Raw genomic sequence first — 23,525 nt, 5'->3', positions numbered from 1 at the left:
CTAGATTCGTACTGATATCCAGTCTTGTTCTGGCTTCATATGTGGCATTTAGTATAGCTAAAGACAGCAAACACACAAAACCCCTACACTTCACTATAGTATAATATAGTCTTATGTACAATATCCTATACAATATAATATATTATATATAGGCCTAGGCCTGTATCTTAATAATATAATCGTATAATATATCAATAGGCTATAGTATAGGCCTATAATCTACAGTATTATCTGTCACCAAATCCAAATTCACAAGAAAACCATTTAAGGAATGTTGTGCACTACTGTGGAGGCCACTGGAACTGATGCTAAAAATAACTGAATAATTATTATTATATAGGCTAATGTAAGATATTTGTAAGATATCACTGAACATTTATTTAAAGTAAATTTCTTTTGTAAAATTTTCATCTCTGTTTTTTGTGTTTATTTAAAATTAGACAAATCTGATATTATTTTAATCTCCCATCTGTTATTTAACAGTTGAGATCGTTCTTTAATGCTTCGCTAAGTAGCAGAAGACACTAGCCGGGTTTAATCAGTTGTGCAGGTGGGGAACACTGCGTTACAATGAAAACTATTAAACTATTGTTACTATTAGAACTATTCTATTCTGAATTCTATTGCGAAACCATGAGAAAAATGTCTATAAAGACTGAGAGTCAATGTTTAGAAATTATGAATTATTATTATTGTTTTGAACTATGCTGTATGGCTGTGTTTGTTGTCAAACTTAAAAATTAGTTTATTTTTAATTATTAAAAAATGCCATTATTTTATATACAAAAAAATACTAATTGAATGTTATTGAGAAAATATTTTGGTTTGTCTTGTATAATTCTTTTATTATCAGATAACTTTTTAATCTGTCATATGGTCGTTACAATGTACCACATATATGGGGCATGTTGTCACATTTCACTTCCATTCTTTGGGGTAAGTTGAGACATTTTTGTACACTGTATTATTGAAACAAAACCACACAATTGTACTAGACGTGTGAAATTAATGTGGGACAAAATAAATACCCTGAACCCTATAAGTGGGTTTACACAAACTGAGAAAGTCCAAAAGCGTTAGGTTGTGTCCCGCTCTCCCTTATAATTATATATCCCATATATTATATTTTTATGGTCAATCTTTCTAAATAGATAGTGCCTGTGGGTTCGCAGAAGTTCTTCTCAAAATCGACTATTTCTTTTATGGAATAGTTTAAATACAGTAGCTCCAACTCATTCCTCAGAATGTGGAAAACAAAATCGAAGTGAAATCTACTGTATATGCTGACCATTTAAAAGAATTATATTTCTATCCAACATTTAATAACAGATGTCTAAAGATTTCCCGGAGAATAAGTTTAGTTCACTAGTTTTACACAAATAAATAAGGCATATTGATCATCTGTGTGTCTCTTCTTCACTGACTTTACTAGTTTCACTGGTATAACTTACCGTACCCATCATCATCGTGTTTCAGATATTCATCTTTACAGAGAAGTCTTTATTCATCACATTGTTTTTTAACAATAAGGCACACTGTACAATACCACAGTACTCACACTATTACAAAACTGCATGTACAGCATAATTACAGTATCATTTTAATATATACTGTAAACTATATATGACTGTCTAAGACAAAATCAGTATTGAAGACATCCTTTAAAAGGCAGACCATCTTCTGCGGTGTCTTGTTGAGATGTTCCTGATACGTTCTCGCTGGATTTCTCTGGAAAGTTGCATTAAACAAACCATTAAAACCATAATTCACAATATCAGCCTATCAGACAGTGAGATTCTCCATCACATCACAATATGATTATTCTGCTGAGAATCTGGTCAAACTGATTTCTTAACACATGCATATTGATATCTGTGCACTCTGATGTGTTTATATGGAAACCATGATCATATATCAGTTTCCTTCTTAAACTTTAACACTAATGCATGGTTTCACAGACAAGCTTTAAGCTAGTCTCAGACTAAAATGCATGTTTGTCTTAACTTAAAGCAATTTGCACTGACATTTCTTAAAATATATCAGTGGCATTGTTTTTTCTCTCTCCAAAATGCAAACCAGTAGGCCTTATGTGTTTTTGTTTTCTAAGGCATATTTAAAACATTTACTTGAATGTCCTTATTTAACTAAGGCATAATCCTGACTAATCTAAGCCCTGTCTGTGAAACCAGGCCTCAATCATTTATTTGTAGCTGGTTTAAAGAACAGTTTTCTGTCTATACAAGTAGACAGAAAAATGTATTTATAAAAATGTATAATTAAATATAGCTTTAACAATTTTTTTTAAACTACTAGACTAAAAATAGATGCACATTTGCAAACATTTATTGAATTATAAACAACAGTATTATATTAAAATTCAAAACATATCAGGTCATTATTTGGGAACTCGTCCATGATCAATATTTGAACACTTTCTTGGACTTTAAGCATCCTTTAACACGTCATTTATTTCTGATTATTTCTGAAAAGTGACAGAAGACCAGTTTCCATTTTTATAGTAATTTGTGTCAGTAAATAATCAATTATATCTGAATATGGTGCACAAATTCTGTATTAACATGAACATCAATTCATGTTATATAACTACTTGATATTCTTGTTATATAACAACAGCAGGAAGTTGTTTTATATATAACAACTATATAAGAGCTTTCTGTAAGTTCTGTAAGTAACCTGAATTCATACTCAATAATAAATAATTATAATACAATGTAATATCTTCCTTACCAGGATCTTCAGTGACAGGTTCAGGTTTACTGGTCTCTGTTAACAGATTTTAAACCAATGTTAGTGTCATGAAACAGTACGTGAGACGAGGATTCAAATGCAGGGGTGATTTAATGACAACTGACAAACAAAGAACAAAACTCCAGATACAGATAACCAGCGGGAAGGTAACATCAGGAACAGGTAACTTCAGACAACGAACCAGCACAAGACTACAAACACAAGGAGGCTAAATAGGGGAACAAACAAAGGAGGGTAACGAGACAAACAGGTGGGATAAATAAACCAATAATCAGATAACAAGATGGGAGGGGCTAGACAATAGACACGAGCACATGGCCCAACATAACAAAACACCCATGTGCATAACAAGACAGGACAGGCATGTGACATTACCCCCTCCCTACGGAGCGGCTACCAGACGCTCCATTAGACCAGGGCGGGACGGGAGGGACAGACCAGGGCGGGACGGGAGGGACAGACCAGGGCGGGACGGGAGGGACAGACCAGGGCGGGACGAGGGGAATGGACAGTTCAGAAAGCCAGGGAAGCACACAATGTTCGGGAGTCCAGGGCGGAGACGACAGTCCGTCTGGCGGCCAGGGCGGAGACGACAGTCCATCTGGCGGCCAGGGCGGAGACGACCCCTCGGGCGGCCAGGGCGGAGACTTTCCCTCGGGCGGCCAGGGCGGAGACAACAGTCCATCGGGCGGCCAGGGCGGAGACTTTCCCTCGGGCGGCCAGGGCGGAGACGACCCCTCGGGCGGCCAGGGCGGAGACGACCCCTCGGGCGGCCAGGGCGGAGACTTTCCCTCGGGCGGCCAGGGCAGAGACAACAGTCCATCGGGTGGCCAGGGCAGAGACTTTCCCTCGGGCGGCCAGGGCGGCGACAACAGTCCATCGGGCGGCCAAGACCCCTCGGGTGGCCACGGCGCAGGAACTGGTACAGACACCAACGGCTCAGGCACTGGAACTGGCACCACCGACTCAGGCACTGGAACTGGCACCACCGACTCAGGCACTGGAACCACCGACTCAGGCACTGGAACTGGCACCACCGGCCCAGGAACAGACACCACCGGCCCAGGAACAGACACCACCGGCCCAGGAACAGACACCACCGGCCCAGGAACAGACACCACCGGCCCAGGAACAGACACCACCGGCCCAGGAACAGACACCACCGGCCCAAGTGTGTGCGTAGCCCACACACACCACATGGCTGTGGCCATAATGGCCAGTGTCGCGGTCACTGAGGGCTCAGGAACAGACACCACAGGCTCAGGAACTGGAACAGACACAGACACTGGCTCCGGCTCAGGAACAGACACCGGCTCCGGCTCAGGAACAGACACCACCGGCTCCGGCTCAGGAACAGACACCACCGGCTCCGGCTCAGGAACAGACACCACCGGCTCCGGCTCAGGAACAGACACCACCGGCTCCGGCTCAGGAACAGACACCACCGGCTCCGGCTCAGGAACAGACACCACCGGCTCCGGCTCAGGAACAGACACCACCGGCTCCGGCTCAGGAACAGACACCACCGGCTCCGGCTCAGGAACAGACACCACCGGCTCCGGCTCAGGAACAGACACCACCGGCTCCGGCTCAGGAACAGACACCACCGGCTCCGGCTCAGGAACAGACACCACCGGCTCCGGCTCAGGAACAGACACCACCGGCTCAGGCTCAGGAACAGACACCACCGGCTCAGGCTCAGGAACAGACACCACCGGCTCGACTGCGGCCCTCTCGTCAGGGGACACAGGCTCGGCGAACGTAACGTGAACGCTCTCGGCGGCAGCCATCTTGTCCGAAGACCCAGACTCGGCAGGCGTGACGTGAACAGTCTCTGTCTGGGCAGACGCGACGTGAACAGTCTCTGGCTGGGCAGGCGTGACGTGAATAATCTCTGACTGGGCAGACGTGACGTGGACAGTCTCTGGATCGACAGATGTGACGTGAACAGTTCTGGGACACTCTAGGATCTTGTAAAGTCTCTCGAAGTAATCCAACAGAGTCTCAGCTGCTCTGTCTATCTCAGACTGCACAGGGACCTCCGAGACTGGGACCACCGAAACTGGGACCACCGGACTCGGGACCACCGGAACTGGGACCACCGGACTCGGGACCACCGGAACTGGGACCACCGGAACTGGGACCACCGGAACTGGGACCACTGGACTCGGGATCACCGGAACTGGGACCACCGGAACTGGGACCACCGGAACTGGCATGGAGGAAGTCTTCCTTCCCCTCCTCCTCCGTTTCGGGACAACCGGAACTGGGACCACCGGAACTGGGACCACCGGAACTGGGACCACCGGAACTGGGACGGAGGGGTTCTTCCCTCCTTTCCTCCGTTTCGGGACCAGCGGTGAAAGCTTGCCCCTCTGCGGACCGTCCTCTGCCAGGATCCTCTCCTCCTCCATAGTCCTTTGAGCACATCTTGCGAAATACTCCAACAAGGAAATTGAAGATCCCTTATCCTCATCAGGAAAAAACTCACCCCGCTGAATCCACATACTTTGGCTGGTTCGTTCTGTCATGAAACAGTACGTGAGACGAGGATTCAAATGCAGGGGTGATTTAATGACAACTGACAAACAAAGAACAAAACTCCAGATACAGATAACCAGCGGGAAGGTAACATCAGGAACAGGTAACTTCAGACAACGAACCAGCACAAGACTACAAACACAAGGAGGCTAAATAGGGGAACAAACAAAGGAGGGTAACGAGACAAACAGGTGGGATAAATAAACCAATAATCAGATAACAAGATGGGAGGGGCTAGACAATAGACACGAGCACATGGCCCAACATAACAAAACACCCATGTGCATAACAAGACAGGACAGGCATGTGACAGTTAGAAATGAAAATAAAAGTACAGTTGCAAACATTTATTGAATTATAAACAGCAGTATTATATACTGTACCTGTTATGTTCACAGTGAATTCTGTTGTTTTACTTCCACATTTTGTTTGGATAAAGAATCTGAATTCTCCCGTCATTACTGTAGTTGGACTGAAGCTGCATGTGAAGCTGTTTCTCTGTTCACAGTCCTGAGGAAACATTTCTCTACAGATTGTGGGGTCATTATATTTCTCAGGGTATTGATACTTATAGAATGTAATGCAGCATTCAGACTTCTTCAGAGAGACGCTGCAGGTGAAAGTTACTTCTTCACCCACAGTTCCAGTCACATCCTCACAGCTTACACTGATGTCACCTGAAAAATAACAGAGTATATCATATAATACAGCAACTAATGTGCATAGAATACTTGGGGGACTGTGGGACGTGTCCCACACACGTTTTTGGGCAAGTGTGTTCATCAGAGGTTTCATGAGCCAATATTAATAAATCTAGATTTAAATTCAAAGAGACATGATAGTCTATGCATGACCTGACGTTTTATTCTCATCCAAAACGAGGCGATGTGTTTCATTCATACTGGAAGCCGGAGGACTCATAGAGGTAATAATTTATGATGTTGCAGGAAATGATTCACAAAACTTTTCACAATACAAGTCCTTTCACAGCAGTTTAAAGAAAATGCACGAGTCCACATTACAGTTAGAGTGATCTGTTATCAGACGTAACTGTCTAAGTTATGTATTTCAGAAATGTACATATACAAAATCAGTTAGCTAAAAATGTATTAATTTAAACAATGTGATAATTTAAGGCAGAAACAATGAGCTCAAATGATTATGATATATAGGAAATTGTAGAATTGGTGCAAGACATCCAGAAACATTTTGACTGATGAAACGTGAAGACAATAAACACACGATTGCGACAAATTACATGATTTATGTGTTTTTCAAACCATCTCTGTCTATATTCATAATAATAAAGTATATGAATAATGCAGTGCTAAGTGATATAACTTTTAAAAACTAAAAATATATATTTTCTGCCTTATTCTGTGATAAAAATTACATTTTGTACATAAAATGCACAATGAATTAATGCATAAGTGTTTGTAGGCTACACAAACCAATCATACAATTGTCATTAGTTCAATACAGGAAAAAAAAAATGATGGAATTAAAGTTATTGGTTTTTGTTCAGCAGTGTATTTGATTTCTTAGCCAAAAATCCTGCCATTTCTGTTAATTGGAGAGTTATATATATCTTTTTATTATTTATGAATTGTACCCTCATGATGCGCACCATTCATTGCTAAAACCAGTATAATACAGCAGTTTTGATAAAACACAAAATATAAAATGCCAAAAGCGAACGAATAAATAATAAACTAATTAAAAATGGGTTGCTTATGTGACTAAATGAACATTTGCCACTTGTTCTGCTAAAGACAGATGAATCTATATGATTACCAAATTACAACAAATTAAGAAAACTGCTGGAAATATATTTATGACATAATGTTGTTTCCCAGGAACAGTGTTTTATAGCACTTATAATAGATGTACTGTATCTGCATGCAACTTTCCTTTTCTTTTAATCATCTGCATCAGATATAATAGAAAAAGACGAGATCCAGCAGACTTGATGTGAAATGTAACGATGTTCTTACTAAAGTACATGAACACATTGTTTAATGAAAAAAGAGCTTGAATATAAAAACATTAATTGGAAGAAACAACATGATGGATTTCACTTAAATGTGTAATGATTTATTAAATGTGTAATAAAGTCATTTATTTCTGATTATTTCTGAAAAGTGACAGAAGACCAGTTTCCATTTTTATAGTAATTTATGTCAGTAAATAATCAATTATATCTGAATATGGTACATGAATTCTGTATTAACATGAACATCAATTCATGTTATGTAACTACTTGATATTCTTGTTATATAACAACAGCAGGAAGTTGTTTTATATATAACAACTATGTAAGAGCTTTCTGTAAGTTCTGTAAGTAACCTGAATTCATACTCAATAATAAATTATTATAATACAAAGTAATATCTTCCTTACCAGGATCTTCAGTGACAGGTTCAGGTTTACTGGGCTCTGTTAACAGATTTTAAACCAATGTTAGAAATGAAAATAAAAGTACAGTTGCAAACATTTATTGAATTATAAACAGCAGTATTATATACTGTACCTGTTATGTTCACAGTGAATTCTGTTCCTTTACTTCCACATTTTGTTTGGATAAAGAATCTGAATTCTCCTGTTATTACTGTAGTTGGACTGAAGCTGCATGTGAAGCTGTTTCTCTGTTCACAGTCCTGAGGAAACTCTTCTCTACAGATTGTGGGGTCATTATATTTCTCAGGATATCGAAACTTAGAGAATGTAACGCAGCATCCAGACTTCTTCAGAGAGACGCTGCAGTTGAGAGTTACTTCTTTCCTCACAGTTCCAGTCACATCCTCACAGCTTACACTGATGTCACCTGAAAAATAACAGAGTATATCATATAATACAGCAACTTATGTGCATAGAATACTTGGGGGACTGTGGGACTTGTCCCACACACGTTTTTGGGCAAGTGTGTTCACTAGAGATTTCATGAGCCAATATTAATACATTTAGATTTAAATTCAAAGAGACACGATAGTCTATGCATGACCTGACGTTTTATTCTCATCCAAAACGAGGCGATGTGTTTCATTCATACTGGAAGCCGGAGGACTCATAGAGGTAATAATTTATGATGTTGCAGGAAATGATTCACAAAACTTTTCACAATACAAGTCCTTTCACAGCAGTTTAAAGAAAATGCACGAGTCCACATTACAGTTAGAGTGATCTGTTATCAGACGTAACTGTCTAAGTTATTTATTTCAGAAATGTACATATACAAAATCAGTTAGCTAAAAATGTATTAATTTAAACAATGTGATAATTTAAGGCAGAAACAATGAGCTCAAATGATTATGATATATAGGAAATTGTAGAATTGGTGCAAGACATCCAGAAACATTTTGACTGATGAAACGTGAAGACAATAAACACACGATTGCGACAAATTACATGATTTATGTGTTTTTCAAACCATCTCTGTCTATATTCATAATAATAAAGTATATGAATAATGCAGTGCTAAGTGATATAACTTTTAAAAACTAAAAATATATATTTTCTGCCTTATTCTGTGATAAAAATTACATTTTGTACATAAAATGCATGATGAATTAATGCATAAGCGTTTGTAGGCTACACAAACCAATCATACAATTGTCATTAGTTCAATACAGGAAAAAAAAATGATGGAATTAAAGTTATTGGTTTTTGTTCAGCAGTGTATTTGATTTCTCATGATGCGCACCATTCATTGCTAAAACCAGTATAATACAGCAGTTTTGATAAAACACAAAATATAAAATGCCAAAAGCGAACGAATAAACAATAAACTAATTAAAAATGGGTTGCTTATGTGACTAAATGAACATTTGCCACTTGTTCTGCTAAAGACAGATGAATCTATATGATTACCAAATTAAACAAATTAAGAAAACTGCTGGAAATATATTTATGACATAATGTTGTTTCCCAGGAACAGTGTTTTATAGCACTTATAATAGATGTACTGTATCTGCATGCAACTTTCCTTTTCTTTTAATCATCTGCATCAGATATAATAGAAAAAGACGAGATCCAGCAGACTTGATGTGAAATGTAACGATGTTCTTACTAAAGTACATGAACACATTGTTTAATGAAAAAAGAGCTTGAGCAAAAAAACATTAATTGGAAGAAACAACATGATGGATTTCACTTAATTGTGTAATGATTTATTAAATGTGTAATAAAGTCATTTATTTCTGATTATTTCTGAAAAGTGACAGAAGACCAGTTTCCATTTTTATAGTAATTTGTGTCAGTAAATAATCAATTATATCTGAATATGGTGCACAAATTCTGTATTAACATGAACATCAATTCATGTTATGTAACTACTTGATATTCTTGTTATATAACAACAGCAGGAAGTTGTTTTATATATAACAACTATATAAGAGCTTTCTGTAAGTTCTGTAAGTAACCTGAATTCATACTCAATAATAAATAATTATAATACAATATAATATCTTCCTTACCAGGATCTTCAGTGACAGGTTCAGGTTTACTGGGCTCTGTGAACAGATTTTAAACCACTGTTAGAAATGAAAATAAAAGTACAGTTGCAAACATTTATTGAATTATAAACAGCAGTATTATATACTGTACCTGTTATGTTCACAGTGAATTCTGTTCCTTTATTTCCACAATTTGTTTGGATAAAGAATCTGAATTCTCCCGTCATTACTGTAGTTGAACTGAAGCTGCATGTGAAGCTGTTTCTCTGTTCACAGTCCTGAGGAAACATTTCTCTACAGATTGCGGAGTCATTATATTTCTTAGGGTATTGATACTTATAGAATGTAATGCAGCATCCAGACTTCTTCAGAGAGACGCTGCAGTTGAGAGTTACTTCTTTCCTCACAGTTCCAGTCACATCCTCACAGCTTACACTGATGTAATCTGAAAAATAACAGTGTATATCATATAATACAGCAACTTATGTGCATAGAATACTTGGGGGACTGTGGGACTTGTCCCACACACGTTTTTGGGCAAGTGTGTTCACTAGAGATTTCATGAGCCAATATTAATAAATTTTGATTTAAATTCAAAGAGACACGATAGTCTATGCATGACCTGACGTTTTATTCTCATCCAAAACGAGGCGATGTGTTTCAATCATACTGGAAGCCGGAGGGCGCTCTCTCGCAGAAAGTCCAAAACAGACTCATAGAAGTAATAATTTATGATGTTGCAGGAAATCTCTTTTCACAATACAAGTCCTTTCACAGCAGTTTAAAGAAAATGCACGAGTCCACATTACAGTTAGTGATCTGTTATCAGACGTAACTGTCTAATTTATGTATTTCAGAAATGTACATATACAAAATCAGTTAGCTAAAAATGTATTAATTTAAACAATGTAATAATTTAAGGCAGAAACAATGAGCTCAAATGATTATGATATATAGGAAATTGTAGAATTGGTGCAAGACATCCAGAAACATTTTGACTGATGAAACGTGAAGACAATAAACACACGATTGCGACAAATTACATGATTTATGTGTTTTTCAAACCATCTCTGTCTATATTCATAATAATAAAGTATATGAATAATGCAGTGCTAAGTGATATATCTTTTAAAAACTAAAAATATATATTTTCTGCCTTATTCTGTGATAAAAATTACATTTTGTACATAAAATGCATGATTAATTAATCCATAAGCTTTTGTAGGCTACACAAACCAATCATAAAATTGTCATTAGGACAATACAGGAAAAAAAAAATATGGAATTAAAGTTATTGGTTTTTGTTCAGCAGTGTATTTGATTTCTTAGCCAAAAATCCTGCCATTTCTGTTAATTGGAGAGTTATATATATCTTTTTATTATTTATGAATTGTACCCTCATGATGCGCACCATTCATTGCTAAAACCAGTATAATACAGCAGTTTTGATAAAACACAAAATATAAAATGGCAAAAGTGAACGAATAAACAATAAACTAATTAAAAATGGGTTGCTTATGTGACTAAATGAACTTTTGCCACTTGTTCTGCTAAAGACAGATGAATCTATATGATTACCAAATAAAACAAATTAAGAAAACTGCTGGAAATATATTTATGACATAATGTTGTTTCCCAGGAACAGTGTTTTATAGCACTTATAATAGATGTACTGTATCTGCATGCAACTTTCCTTTTCTTTTAATCATCTGCATCAGATATAATAGAAAAAGACGAGATCCAGCAGACTTGATGTGAAATGTAACGATGTTCTTACTAAAGTACATGAACACATTGTATAATGAAAAAAGAGCTTGAATATAAAAACATTAATTGGAAGAAACAACATGATGGATTTCACTTAAATGTGTAATGATTTACACTATCTTAGATTTAGTTTATTATCTTACCATCACCATAAACTTGAGAGATGGTGGTAGATGTCAAAACCAGAACCAACAGTTGCACAGCATTTCCGGCACTCATGGTTTTGTTTCTGCAATAAAGAAGACATTTGCATTTAGAATTAATAAGGAGGAACCACAAATTAGAGAGTATAATGACTTTAAAGAGGAGTCACTTACAGTCTGTATGTCTTCACACTGTGTGAGTTTATTCCACAGCACATAAATAAGATTAAGTTTAAGTTTCAGAATTACTTTCCCTTCCTGTCCTGGCTCTGTCTGACACTTCGTACTGGTTTTCAACGGATATGGTTAAAGAAGTTATGCAAAACAAAACCTGTGGTAGTGTGCCACAAACCTGCAGTGTTTCTAGCGCTGTTGCTTAGTGTCATGTTTGAACTGACGTCAAACTAATGGGTAGGGTCGCTTATTGCATTATGATATTTGTTATTTTTAATACATGTATGAAAGGAACTCACTCACAACATAATCCCACCTAACCTCATCTGACTCTGGGGTGTCAGTGCATGTACTAAACATCCTGAAAACACCTTTAAAAACACTGACCCCTCAAAAAACAGTGTTTTAATATAATTCACACAATGTGGAAATCAAGCAAAGCACCACTAATTGTAATATGAACAATTCTGAACTGATTTAAATAACTTAACTTCTGCTGTTTTATGCAATCAAGAACTTGACACGGTAAGTTTGGTGCATTTCATTATAGTCTGTTATTTATTTCTGTATTCTAGGCCATCATAAAGAGAGGCTGTACAAACACGGTCCTTACAGAACTTTTTACAAGCGAACCACATACTGTATGAAAGACCAGGAACAAAGTGAAAGAATAAAGAAACGTCAGAGAAATAATAAGTAAACAAAACATCTTAGTGTTTCCTTCACTTTCACTCTATAACAATTTCAGTTTTGTCCTCATTTACAATTATAACAAGCTTAAACAAGCAGCAATCCTCCACCAAGAGTCATCAGACGACACTCAACCAACAACAGAAATGATGCATATATTCACCTCAGAACAAACAAGACACAAGATGCAGATGAGAGAAGAAGAATTTCATGCTGTTTATGTACATTCAGGTGCTGCTTAAATAAAAATATAGTATTATATGATAACCATAATGGTCAGAGACGACTGATTTCATCATAGCAGGACACGACAGACGCTCATTGTCATCGTGTGTGTGTGTGTATGCAGAATTAGAGAGACAGCAGACAATAAATCGACAGGTAACCAGACGAGTGGTTACGCCAAGACACATTACTTCAGTCTACATGAAAAGTAAACAAAATGACAAATAAATATGTATTACAAACACAAACCCAGCAATGCGTCAGTGGATCTTTCTACTATCGTCCCAGTGCTTGCGGCATTACAATGGCTGGAGACAGCGCTCTCTGCTGGTAGAGGAATGCATTGCAAGGGTTACATTATATTCATGACACCTGAGCAGAGAATGGCTTTCCCACTTTATATTCACCGAGAAACGCACAAGACTATTCAACATCATGCTCTCTGGATATACAGCGCTGTATTGATAAGGTGTACTGTATTATAGGTACAACAGCAGATTTCATCATCGAAATCAACTCTAGTGGTTGATGATGAATTGAGTGAATCTTATCATGATTTCACCCCCAAATCAATAAAAAACACGTTTTGGATGATGAAGCCTATTTTTTGGATCATTAAGGTTTTTGCAATGTATATATATATATATTTTGCCATTGGCATTACATGTGTGTGAGTGTGTGATGCCTATGCCAATACAAATAATTTTACTACAGCATGTTTGTCACTCTAATAGAGTAAACAGAATCTAATGAGCATTGTTTATTGCAAAATAAATGCATTAAAGTACTGGGATTTGGAGATGAAATGTCACAATGTCAATATCAACTAAATGAACCTAATGATCCTTTTTTTATTTTTATTTTTTGGACTTTGGGGTGAAATGTGACTTGGACATGATTTTTTTTTTCAATATTCACCCAAACAACATTACAAAGTTCATAAACAGACTCTTTTTTTTTACTTTTACTTTTAGACCTCTTGTATTTCTTTTGCCCTTTAGACTCACTGTAACAGTAAGATACGCAGCTTCGACTCAAGACCCAGAAATGTTTGTTACACCACTGAAACACCACACAGTATCTGCAAAAGGAACCATGAAAGAAAAACAATGCTCGAGACTGAAATGTGATGCCAGAATCTCCTCACCGTGGTGAAACACATGGTACATTCAAGGGTTTCAAGCACCCGTTCGAAGTATTGGTCGTCGTGTCACAGGAAGCCGCGTGCCGTGTATTTAAACATCCACATATGCGTTGATCACACAAACAGGCCTATGCTGAATATTGCATGTGGCAGTTTGGATTTTGACACACCACATTCATTATAAGTTTTAAAACATTCCTTATATAGGTGATATATTTTTGCGCATATACAGACTCTCTTTCCTCGATTACATAAGAAAGCAATAAGGGGAAGTGCGTCTTAAACACTGACTAACTGCATTTAACAGGAAAAAGATGACATTCAGTGCGCTGCGTGGGTAACAGGTCCGTTCGACTCGTGAACTACACACCGCGTGCCTCCTACCGGCTCCAAAACACCAAAGATTGTCACTAGTCAGCCATGCCGTACACAGCAGACAACATTCAGCCAAGAGAATAATGCAGAAAGACAAGGACAAGAAGCTAAAATAGAGCATATTCAAGAAATGAACTATACAGACAAAATCTACGCGTCTCTGTACGTTCGCTCGACTGCAGAAATCATTTTCTCAAACGTTTTTTTCTCTAAAAATATCTAAACATCCTTTTGCATATTAATGCATGTTTTCAGAGATGATATCTTGAATTAAGTTTATTTTCCACAAAGGGTTTAACGCATAAATCAAACAAAATTTAACTAGGGTTTGTGCTTAAAAAGTAGAGGAATCTGCTTAATTCAAGACTTGATACACAAAATGTGTTTCTCGTCTCATTTTAAGGACGTTTCAATGTTTTTATCGAAAAAAAGACAGACATACTGATTAAGCAAATGAGTTCTGCAGTGTAATAATACTTAGTGTTCAGTGCAAAAGGCGTTTTAGGGTTTTGCTGTGCAAATGGATGGATTGTAAAGGTGTATTTCGTGACTATGATGTCCTTGTGCATTATTGTACAGTTACAGATTGCTAATGTTGGAGAACAACATGTGGAAATGACTAGTTGCATACGGGCTAGTTAGTTCAGATAACCTGTTTTTCTGTTCGTCTACCGGTTCTAAACGCCACGCAAAAATAGACGCCCGTATGACAGATAACAAGCATTGTGTTTTCCCGATCCTAGACGTCGTTCTCAGGCATCGTATCTCGTCGCGTGAATATGCTTTGTAAACAAATGAGTTAATTCTAAGGATGCAAAACTAAAAACCTGCCAACAATATGGTATTTTTATATGGTTTTGAAGATGTTTAAGCACGCCAGGCCTAGGTAGTGTGCGATGAATGGCGAAAAGTTGCAGAAGAAACCGAGAACTAGAAGGCAAAGGAACATTTTATGCATTTCGTAATTCCCTTCCGAGAAACACGTTCTCCCGACCAGATTCCATAGCACCTTGTGTTGTGACATCACCCACCCATCAGCCAATCACAGAGTCAGATTCAGTCAGAATCAACACCACTTCCTGATGGCACAGAGCAGGAGGGCGCACACAGGAAAGAGAGAGACCTCACTTCCTCTCCGGTAACGCGAGCTTCCCGCGGGTTCACTTGCGGACGGCCTGCCGGTAGCTGTGTCTCTGGCCCTGTCCGCGGGAGCAGCCGTTGTTGGGCTCTTGCGGGCCACACGCGGTGTTGGTCTGGCTCGGGCTCGGGCCGTCTCTGGTGCTGCAGGTCAGACTGCTGTCCTGTAGTGTGGGACTGGATTGAGCTCTCTGTAACGCCCCTTCCTCCAGGAGCATGGACTCGAACACGGACAGGTCATCGCCCCCGCAGCGCTGCTTGGCCCGCAGGAGCATGCTGTACGTCTCGTAGCGCATTTTCTGACAGAGAGAGAGGCATTGTATCAACATTCAACTGTGCATTGCATTGTGGGCAGCCATTTTAGCAGTAATGGGTCATCAGGGAGTTTATATACAGAACTGTGCAAAAGTCTTAGGCATGCTATGCTAGTATTTTCACCCCAAAAAATGGTTTTATGTCAGTTATTTATATATTTTGCTGTAGTGTGTTAGTAGGAAATAACAGTTTACATTTCCAAACACTCGTTAATGGTACACTCTTGGTAAACACTCTTTTGTCGTTAATTGTAATAATCCAGTGAGATTTTTGTATAATCAAGGAGTCTGAAAACAGCTGGTATGATCTGATCTCACTATTGTTGAGTCTGTCAAAATATATAAATAACTGACTTAAAACCATTTTTTTGGGGGGAAATACCAGCATGCCTAAGACTTTTGCACAGTACTGATATTTCAGAGCTGTGAAGTCCAGGTTCAGAAAGTAAAAGTCCTGGGTTTGCTAATTAGCACAGTTTGTCAGCCAGGAGAACTAATGAGTGAAATCAGCTGGATGAGTTCATGGGTGGAATAGACACATGGCAGGACTTTTACTTTCTGACCCCTGGACTTTACTGTATATAAAGATTACCACTATTCACTACTACAATCACTACTTTTCAGGAAATGGAAAAACACTGTTTTTTTTTAAATACCCCAAACTTTTAAGCGCTATCATGGCACATACTGTCCAGTATGCGGTACACTAGCAGTACTTTTCTTTTTTTTTTACCTCAAACTCTAGATATTCCTCTCTCAGTCGGTACTCCTCAAGTTCACGACCTTTGACCTTTCGGTCAGGCGGATAAGAGCGCAGTTGTACGAGCTCGGTGGAGATGGAGCGAAATCGGGTTTCATGAGCCTGTACCTGCTCCTCCTACACACACACACACAAACACACACACACTTTATAATACTGCAGCTTATATAAACACATATACAAGCACACACACACACACACACTCACAGTGAGCTACTGCCTACATAGGCAGCTACATCACGCAAATAGGTACAATAATTATTCAAATGTATTGTTTTATTAAATAATTATAGAATATTTATAAAATTATTATTCATATTTGTTTTATTAACATTTTATATTCTTATTACCATATATTTAATATTTATACTCATTTGTTAACATTATTTAATGCATCAGTTAACAAGAACCAGCTACAGTATGAACAGTATAATTTTACAGCATTTATTTACCTTTGTTAATGTTAATTCATATAAATAACATTTTTCATTGTTTGTTCATGGTGCATTAACTAATGTTAACAGATAACACACTTTGATTTAAAAAAATGTATTAGTAAATGTAGAAATTAACATTAACAAAGGTTAAAAATGCAACAGAAGTATTGTTTATTGTTATGTAATGTAGTTAACTGATGTTAAAAAATGAAACCATATTTTAAAGACTTATATTTGATAAGGATAAGATACATATATGACAACATGTATGCTATTGTGATCATCTGACCTGTGATAGTTTGGAGGCGGAGCCTGGCAGCAGTGGTCGACTAAACTTCTTCTGTGAGCCAATGGCAGCAGGGAGGGGCGGGGCTGAAAACATGGCCGCCACTGTGTTGATGCGTGTGATCCAAGACTGCATTTGTTCAGCATTCCTACACAAACAAATCAAATAACTTTTTTAAGAAAAAGTCAAAGATAAGTACAAGGCTTTAACAGAGTGTGGGTTCTAGTATAATTCATTTTCTCAAGCAGTAACACTTGAAGAACGACCAAGAATGAGCTCTGCGGTTGTTAAATGATGGTACAGAAGCAGTATGATGAATATATATATTTTTAATTATCCTAGTGAAGAACAACACTTCCTATAATCCCGAAGAGGGCTCCATCAATCTGAGAAGACGTGGAATCGCAGGAAAAAAAGCAGTGTTTATGTATGTATAAGTGCAAACATGTACCCACAAAAAAAGTGGATTTTCCAGCACAAGCAATGAGAGCTGAAACTGGGGCAAACTTCAACTAGAGCAGAGCGAGTTCTCCTGGGGAACGGGAATGTGTGTGAACACACACACACAAAAGACAGAAACACAGCCGACGGGACTGCATAAGTGTTTTGTCATAAATTGGACCGAAAAGATGCCAAATGCTGAGCCTCGTGCTGTACAGATTTATTCCAGTGATTTATTCCAGTTAAAGCTTACTGTTTTTGCGTTTTGTACATAAGCATATGCACATAGATGCTTAAGTGATTTTCACAAATGTGTGACACAGATTTGTGCATCTGAATGCTCATTTATCTCCTGAGATCTTTTTGCAATACTGTGTCACACAATGCATTTCCAGTATAAAAAGTATTAAACTGGAACATCATAAAACGTAGGACGGGACTTTATCTGTGGGGAATTGTGTGAACTCACGGCGCCTGGAAGAGGTAGACTCTCCAGTCAGCGGTCCGGAGGTAAAACACGTTTGGCCGTTTGCTGTAGTCTGTGGCTCGGATGGCCAAGGAATGGTGAATCGACACAGCATTCTTCAAATCCTCATCGGACAGCTGTTTATCCGGCCGATACTCGCCCTGGAAAAGCAATTATCCAGTAATTAATTCAATACATGTATCAGAGATGACCTCATAGTACACTCTCGTAATCATTACAGATTTATTGATCATATTGTCATTCTACTCATTACATATATTACCATCAAACTGTGCATATCTGGAAAAATGCAACAGCTGTTGTTATATTAAGGCAAACAAATATAATGTGTTTGAAAGGCACTAAATATTGGCAAAAGTGCTGTTACTTAATATACCGATGAGTTATCATTTAACTGTGTAATGAACAAATCACACATATAATCACACATACAGTATGTGGAGGGATTTAACAAACTCATATAGAGATAAATAAATCAACATTTACTATAAAAATATTTAAAACATGTCATTAAACGTAATTAAAAAACTACAATTAAATGTAAGTATAAATACATAAGTAGGGAAATACATTAATTTATTTTATAAAATTGTATTAACATTTTTTATTTATGTAAAATTAAAAAGCATGAGAAGAAAGAAGGACAGGAGGAAAAAAGGAAGGATGGGAAGAAGGAAGGAAGGAAGGAAGGAAGAACAGGAGGAAGGAAAGAAGGAAGGAAGAACAGGAGAAAGGAAGGAAGAACAGGAGGAAGGAAGGAAGAACAGGAGAAAGGAAGGAAGAACAGGAGGAAGGAAGGAAGAACAGGAGAAAGGAAGGAAGAACAGGAGGAAGGAAAGAAGGAAGGAAGAACAGGAGAAAGGAAGGAAGAACAGGAGGAAGGAAGGAAGGAAGGAAGGAAGGAAGGAAGGAAGGAAGGAAGGAAGGAAGGAAGGAAGGAAGGAAGGAAGGAAGGAAGATAGAAACTCACCTTCTGCAGGTAAAGGATGAGTCCCTTAAGAACAGCATAAAACGTTTTCCATCCTCTTTTCCCACGAGGTGCTGCATTTCACATGAAAAATAAACAAACAAAAATGTAAACAGATTTTTATTATGCAGGAAAATGGACCAAATACATCAATACACTGGTGTTGACTAAAGAGTTTTTGATTGAAACCCACAACACCTGAATTTCCTTCTAAATAAATACTTTTTTTTTTTTTGCCAGATGTTTTTACACCTCTGAGGAAATAATATTATTTACATTTTGTGACATTGTATGCTACTGTAAAATAATATTAAACAAAGTACATGCATATATTGTACATTTCATAATCAGTTAAAGGTTCTAAATCTCTAATATACTGGATATAAAATATTATAGCATTAAAAAATGGGTTACACTTTATTTTAAGGTGAGGTAGTTACGTTGTACTTAATTACATGTATTTACTATAGAGTTACGGTTAGGGTTAGATACTTGTAATTATGAATAATTTACTGTTATTGCTATATTAAGTATATGTCGTAACGTGTAACTATGTCACCTTAAAATAAAGTGTTGCAATTTTTTTTTTGTAAAGTTTAAAGATACAATTTGAAAAGATCATCAAAAGTAACCAAAACGCCCGTATAAAAGAGCAAAAAGTACTTCTGCTAATGTCCTAAATATACATTTCTATATAAGATGACTCACAGTAAGGTATATGTAATAATCTAGAAATGTTGCGTCCATTTTATCACTCACTTCTCTTTCCATCACAGTCAGCGTGGACCTTCCTCACCAAGAAACCCGTTTTATAGAGAAGAGAACCAGACGGAGAAACTAAACCACTGCCTGTCCGCTTCATTCCTCTGGAGTTTGACTCGTCTCGATGCTCTCCCAGCTCCGAAAACGACTTGCGTAACTCTTCTTCATCGCTGAGGGAAGAAACAAATAAAACATAATAAAGTACTGACCAGGAGGAGGTGCATAAAAGAGGAATATGAAACAATGAACTCATTACGTATATTACCATCAAACTCTGTATATTTGGAAAAATGCAACAGCTGTTCAAAAATCAAAATAATAAAATATTTAAAATATGTCATGAAATGTTTCAATATATAAATAAATAACTACAATTACATGTAAAACATAAATACACATGGCAGGAAATACATGTATCTATTTATTTTACATTTTTATTATAATTTTTTATTTATGAAATATTAAAAAGAATGGGAAATAAACTAATGCCCAATTATAAAACTCATAAAATTCTAAAATTAAATACACCTTGAAAATGTAGCAGACAAATCAGTCTATCATTAAATAATTAAATGCATCATGAAACGACTTGCGCAACTCTTCTCCATCGCTGAGGGAAGAAACAAAACTAAAGAAAAGAAAGTATTGACCAGGAGGAAGTGCATAAAAGAGGAATACAAAACAAAGTGATCTCACAGATAGATAAGCTGCGTTCGTGATAATCACTGTGTTATTATTACCATGGCATGCCTGGAATTTTTACAAAAACAGGAATTATTTTGAAACGCCTCATATTTTCCTTTTAGTTTCTATTAATATTGCTTATACTTAGTGTTAGGGGTCTGTTCCAGTAACTAACACTAAACATTAAACGCTATATAACAGTTCATCCCACATCATTAGTGTTACAGACATGGATGATGCCTCAAATCATGCAGATCGATCGAGATAACGTGACCACAAACGACTGCTTTGAATGCACCGCTATTGCTTTTAGGAAAAGCACATCTAGGGCCCTATCTTACACCCGGTGCAATGCAGCGCTAAGCGCGGCGCAAGTGTTTTCTGCTAGTTTCAGCCCGACGCAGTTATTATTTTCACATCCAGCGCCACGTTGTTTAAATAGCAAATGCATTTGCCTCCATTTGTGCGCCCATGGCCTGCTGGTCTGTGTTCTGGCGCATTGTTGGCGTGTTGCTATTTTGAGGCAACAGAAACAGACTGACCCATTGACCAACTGAAACCTGCTCTAAAGGCAATATATATATATATATATATATATATATATATATATATATATATATATATATATATATATATATTATATATTTGTTATTTAAAGAGAGTGTTAGTAATGTGCGCCTATAGGCGGGTCCACAACGCTCGTACACTCTGCTTATTACACACACGCGCAGCAGCACACAAACATGCCAAATATTAAAATGAAAAGGATGACAATGTAAAAGATTATTATTGTGTACATAAAGATATTGTGGAATCCGGCTTGTCCCGTAGATAACCTCACGCACGAGCAGATCCGTTTGCGCTCTGGAGACGCGTTCGGTATTTCCACTATCAAATTCTGTCATGTAAATAGCGAATCCACCATGGCGTGAGTGCAACTGGCATTTAAAGGGAATGGGAGATGAGACTCTGGTTGGTTTAACGCACGTGAATCGCAAAACACACCCATTAATAATTAAGAGAATAGGGACAACCCTTTTAGACCATGCGCCGGGAGCGCCGACCATTTTTCCCATCGTTAAACTAGCAAAAGTTGATTCGGACACGCCCTAAGTGAACTCGCGCTGTGCGCTTTAGACCATGCGCTTAGATAGTTAAAATAGGGCCCCTAGTGTTCTTTATACTGCAGTAACTGTGGAAAGAAATCCACCTCCGCAATGTGTTTGGTGTTTAAAGACTATGAGAGTTTGGATCCAGCCCCTCTGTCAGACTCGCTGTGATATTTCCGGCCTGTCCTGCTGTGTATCCCGCCTAGAGTGAATAAAAGTGTTTCCCCCGACAGTTTCCACCTCACTCCTGCCGACCATAACCCCCCAGAGAGAGGCAGACAGTATGGATCGAGTGAGTGTTGAAGTAAAGCGCTCTTCCCAGCGGGTTTCTCCCTCACATCTGCCACCAGAGGTCTGATGCTTCACTGCAGAAATCACATCAAAGAAAGGCTTTATCCGACAGGACAAACAATTACCGTACGCCACTGTGAGCCGGGGTTAAACGCACTGGTGTATTAAAGCCCTCATATCATGAAAAATCTCATTTCTTTTTGGAAAATGATGTTCAAAACACTATTTAGACATGCTTTAAAGTGCCCCTATTATGCTATTTTAAAGGTACATCATTTTGTTTTGGAGTCTCCTACGATAAGTTTGCATGCATCCAAGGTCAAAAACACTTTCATTTTCTCATACTATTCATTGCACATCACATAATTTCTCAAAGAGTCTGAAAATGGTTTATTTAAAGATTCGGTTTCTCTAAACCCCTCCTTTCCACAAGCTGCTCTGCTCTGATTGGTCAGATGGCCCAGTCTGTTGTGATTGGTCGACTGCTTACAGCACGTGTCGGAAACCAAACGTCCAGTACCATATCTGAAATTCATTCTTCCTCAACACTTGATACACAGTGATACGAAGAGAAACGACAGGGTCTATTTTACCGTATCAATTCCAGTGCGACTCCTTATCCTTCGGAAGCGCATGTAAAGTAGATTCGAAGTGCTGCAAACATGTAGACAACATGATCCAAACTCTTCAGCTACAACTAGTGTTTGAGGGCGGAGCAAAGTAGACGTTGTTTGCAGGCAGCCAATGAAGACCACAGGCTGGCATTATGCAAATTTGTTACATTGTTACATAGGTATGTTACGGAAGTGAGACTCGTTTCAGCAGTTCAGAATCAAGTCTTTCTTTTAAGAGACAATAACTTTACTTGTCATGCACTTTGATCTTTAAGCTTTGCAGAGCTTTTACATTCATAAACAGTTATATCACACACTGCATGAAAGGTAATATAAACATCACATTCCCAATCATGAGCACATTTAACTCAACATGATTCTGTTTACTTTCTGCACATTTCTTATCTTATAACGAACAATTCATCAATGCATGTTATTCCACGTTCAAAAAATCTTTACTCCGCCTCCAAAACAAATATCCTTTTGGGGTGATGTTCATTTTTCCCAATTCCAGGCAGTTCTAATGGGAAAGAAACCCCAACCTAGCTCCCCTTTATGCAACTAAAACGGGCTACGAATGCCACTTCATGATTTTTAACACATGACCGCCTGCATTTACATATCAACGCCTATTGGTCATGCGTGATGAATGCTAGAATAGCCAAATCAAAACAGAAGTCATTTACATATAGAAGTCTTAAAGGAACAGATGCAAAAACAGGTGGAAGTAACCATGAAAAATGAAGCAATGTTTTTAGTGCAAGAAACCTTGACCAACATTTCGGCACGTAATAACGTTAACTGAAACTTCATGAAATAAAATAAATGTTAACTAAACTTTAATTTTTAGATATTTATATACATTTTGCTTGTTGAAGTAATAAAATTACTAAATTATTATTAAAAACTATACAGATGTATTTAAAAAACAAAAACGAATAAAAAAAATGATAAAAA

At 37.8% G+C, this 23,525-nt stretch overlaps 1 protein-coding gene across 1 annotated transcript in view; it reads right to left on the bottom strand.

Annotated features, from left to right (window-relative positions):
- The window catches only part of LOC308706836 (uncharacterized protein), a gene marked incomplete at both ends in the record, with an annotated part of 40,434 nt that overhangs the window by 5,051 nt on the left and 11,858 nt on the right, over positions 1 to 23,525 (bottom strand). The window contains 13 exons of the mRNA XM_081392702.1: positions 5,076 to 5,293; positions 5,694 to 5,987; positions 7,711 to 7,746; positions 7,841 to 8,134; positions 9,783 to 9,818; positions 9,913 to 10,206; positions 11,672 to 11,757; positions 15,444 to 15,715; positions 16,464 to 16,607; positions 17,217 to 17,361; positions 18,124 to 18,281; positions 19,112 to 19,182; positions 19,868 to 20,040. Of these exons, the coding sequence (XP_081248828.1) occupies positions 5,076 to 5,293; positions 5,694 to 5,987; positions 7,711 to 7,746; positions 7,841 to 8,134; positions 9,783 to 9,818; positions 9,913 to 10,206; positions 11,672 to 11,757; positions 15,444 to 15,715; positions 16,464 to 16,607; positions 17,217 to 17,361; positions 18,124 to 18,281; positions 19,112 to 19,182; positions 19,868 to 20,040 (2,221 nt within the window). The remainder of the gene's footprint in view (positions 1 to 5,075; positions 5,294 to 5,693; positions 5,988 to 7,710; positions 7,747 to 7,840; positions 8,135 to 9,782; positions 9,819 to 9,912; positions 10,207 to 11,671; positions 11,758 to 15,443; positions 15,716 to 16,463; positions 16,608 to 17,216; positions 17,362 to 18,123; positions 18,282 to 19,111; positions 19,183 to 19,867; positions 20,041 to 23,525) is intronic.

The sequence above is a fragment of the Scardinius erythrophthalmus genome, assembly GCF_964197995.2.
Source record: "Scardinius erythrophthalmus genome assembly, chromosome: 18".
Taxonomy (NCBI): domain Eukaryota; kingdom Metazoa; phylum Chordata; class Actinopteri; order Cypriniformes; family Leuciscidae; genus Scardinius; species Scardinius erythrophthalmus.
This window is presented reverse-complemented; position numbering and strand designations above follow the sequence as displayed.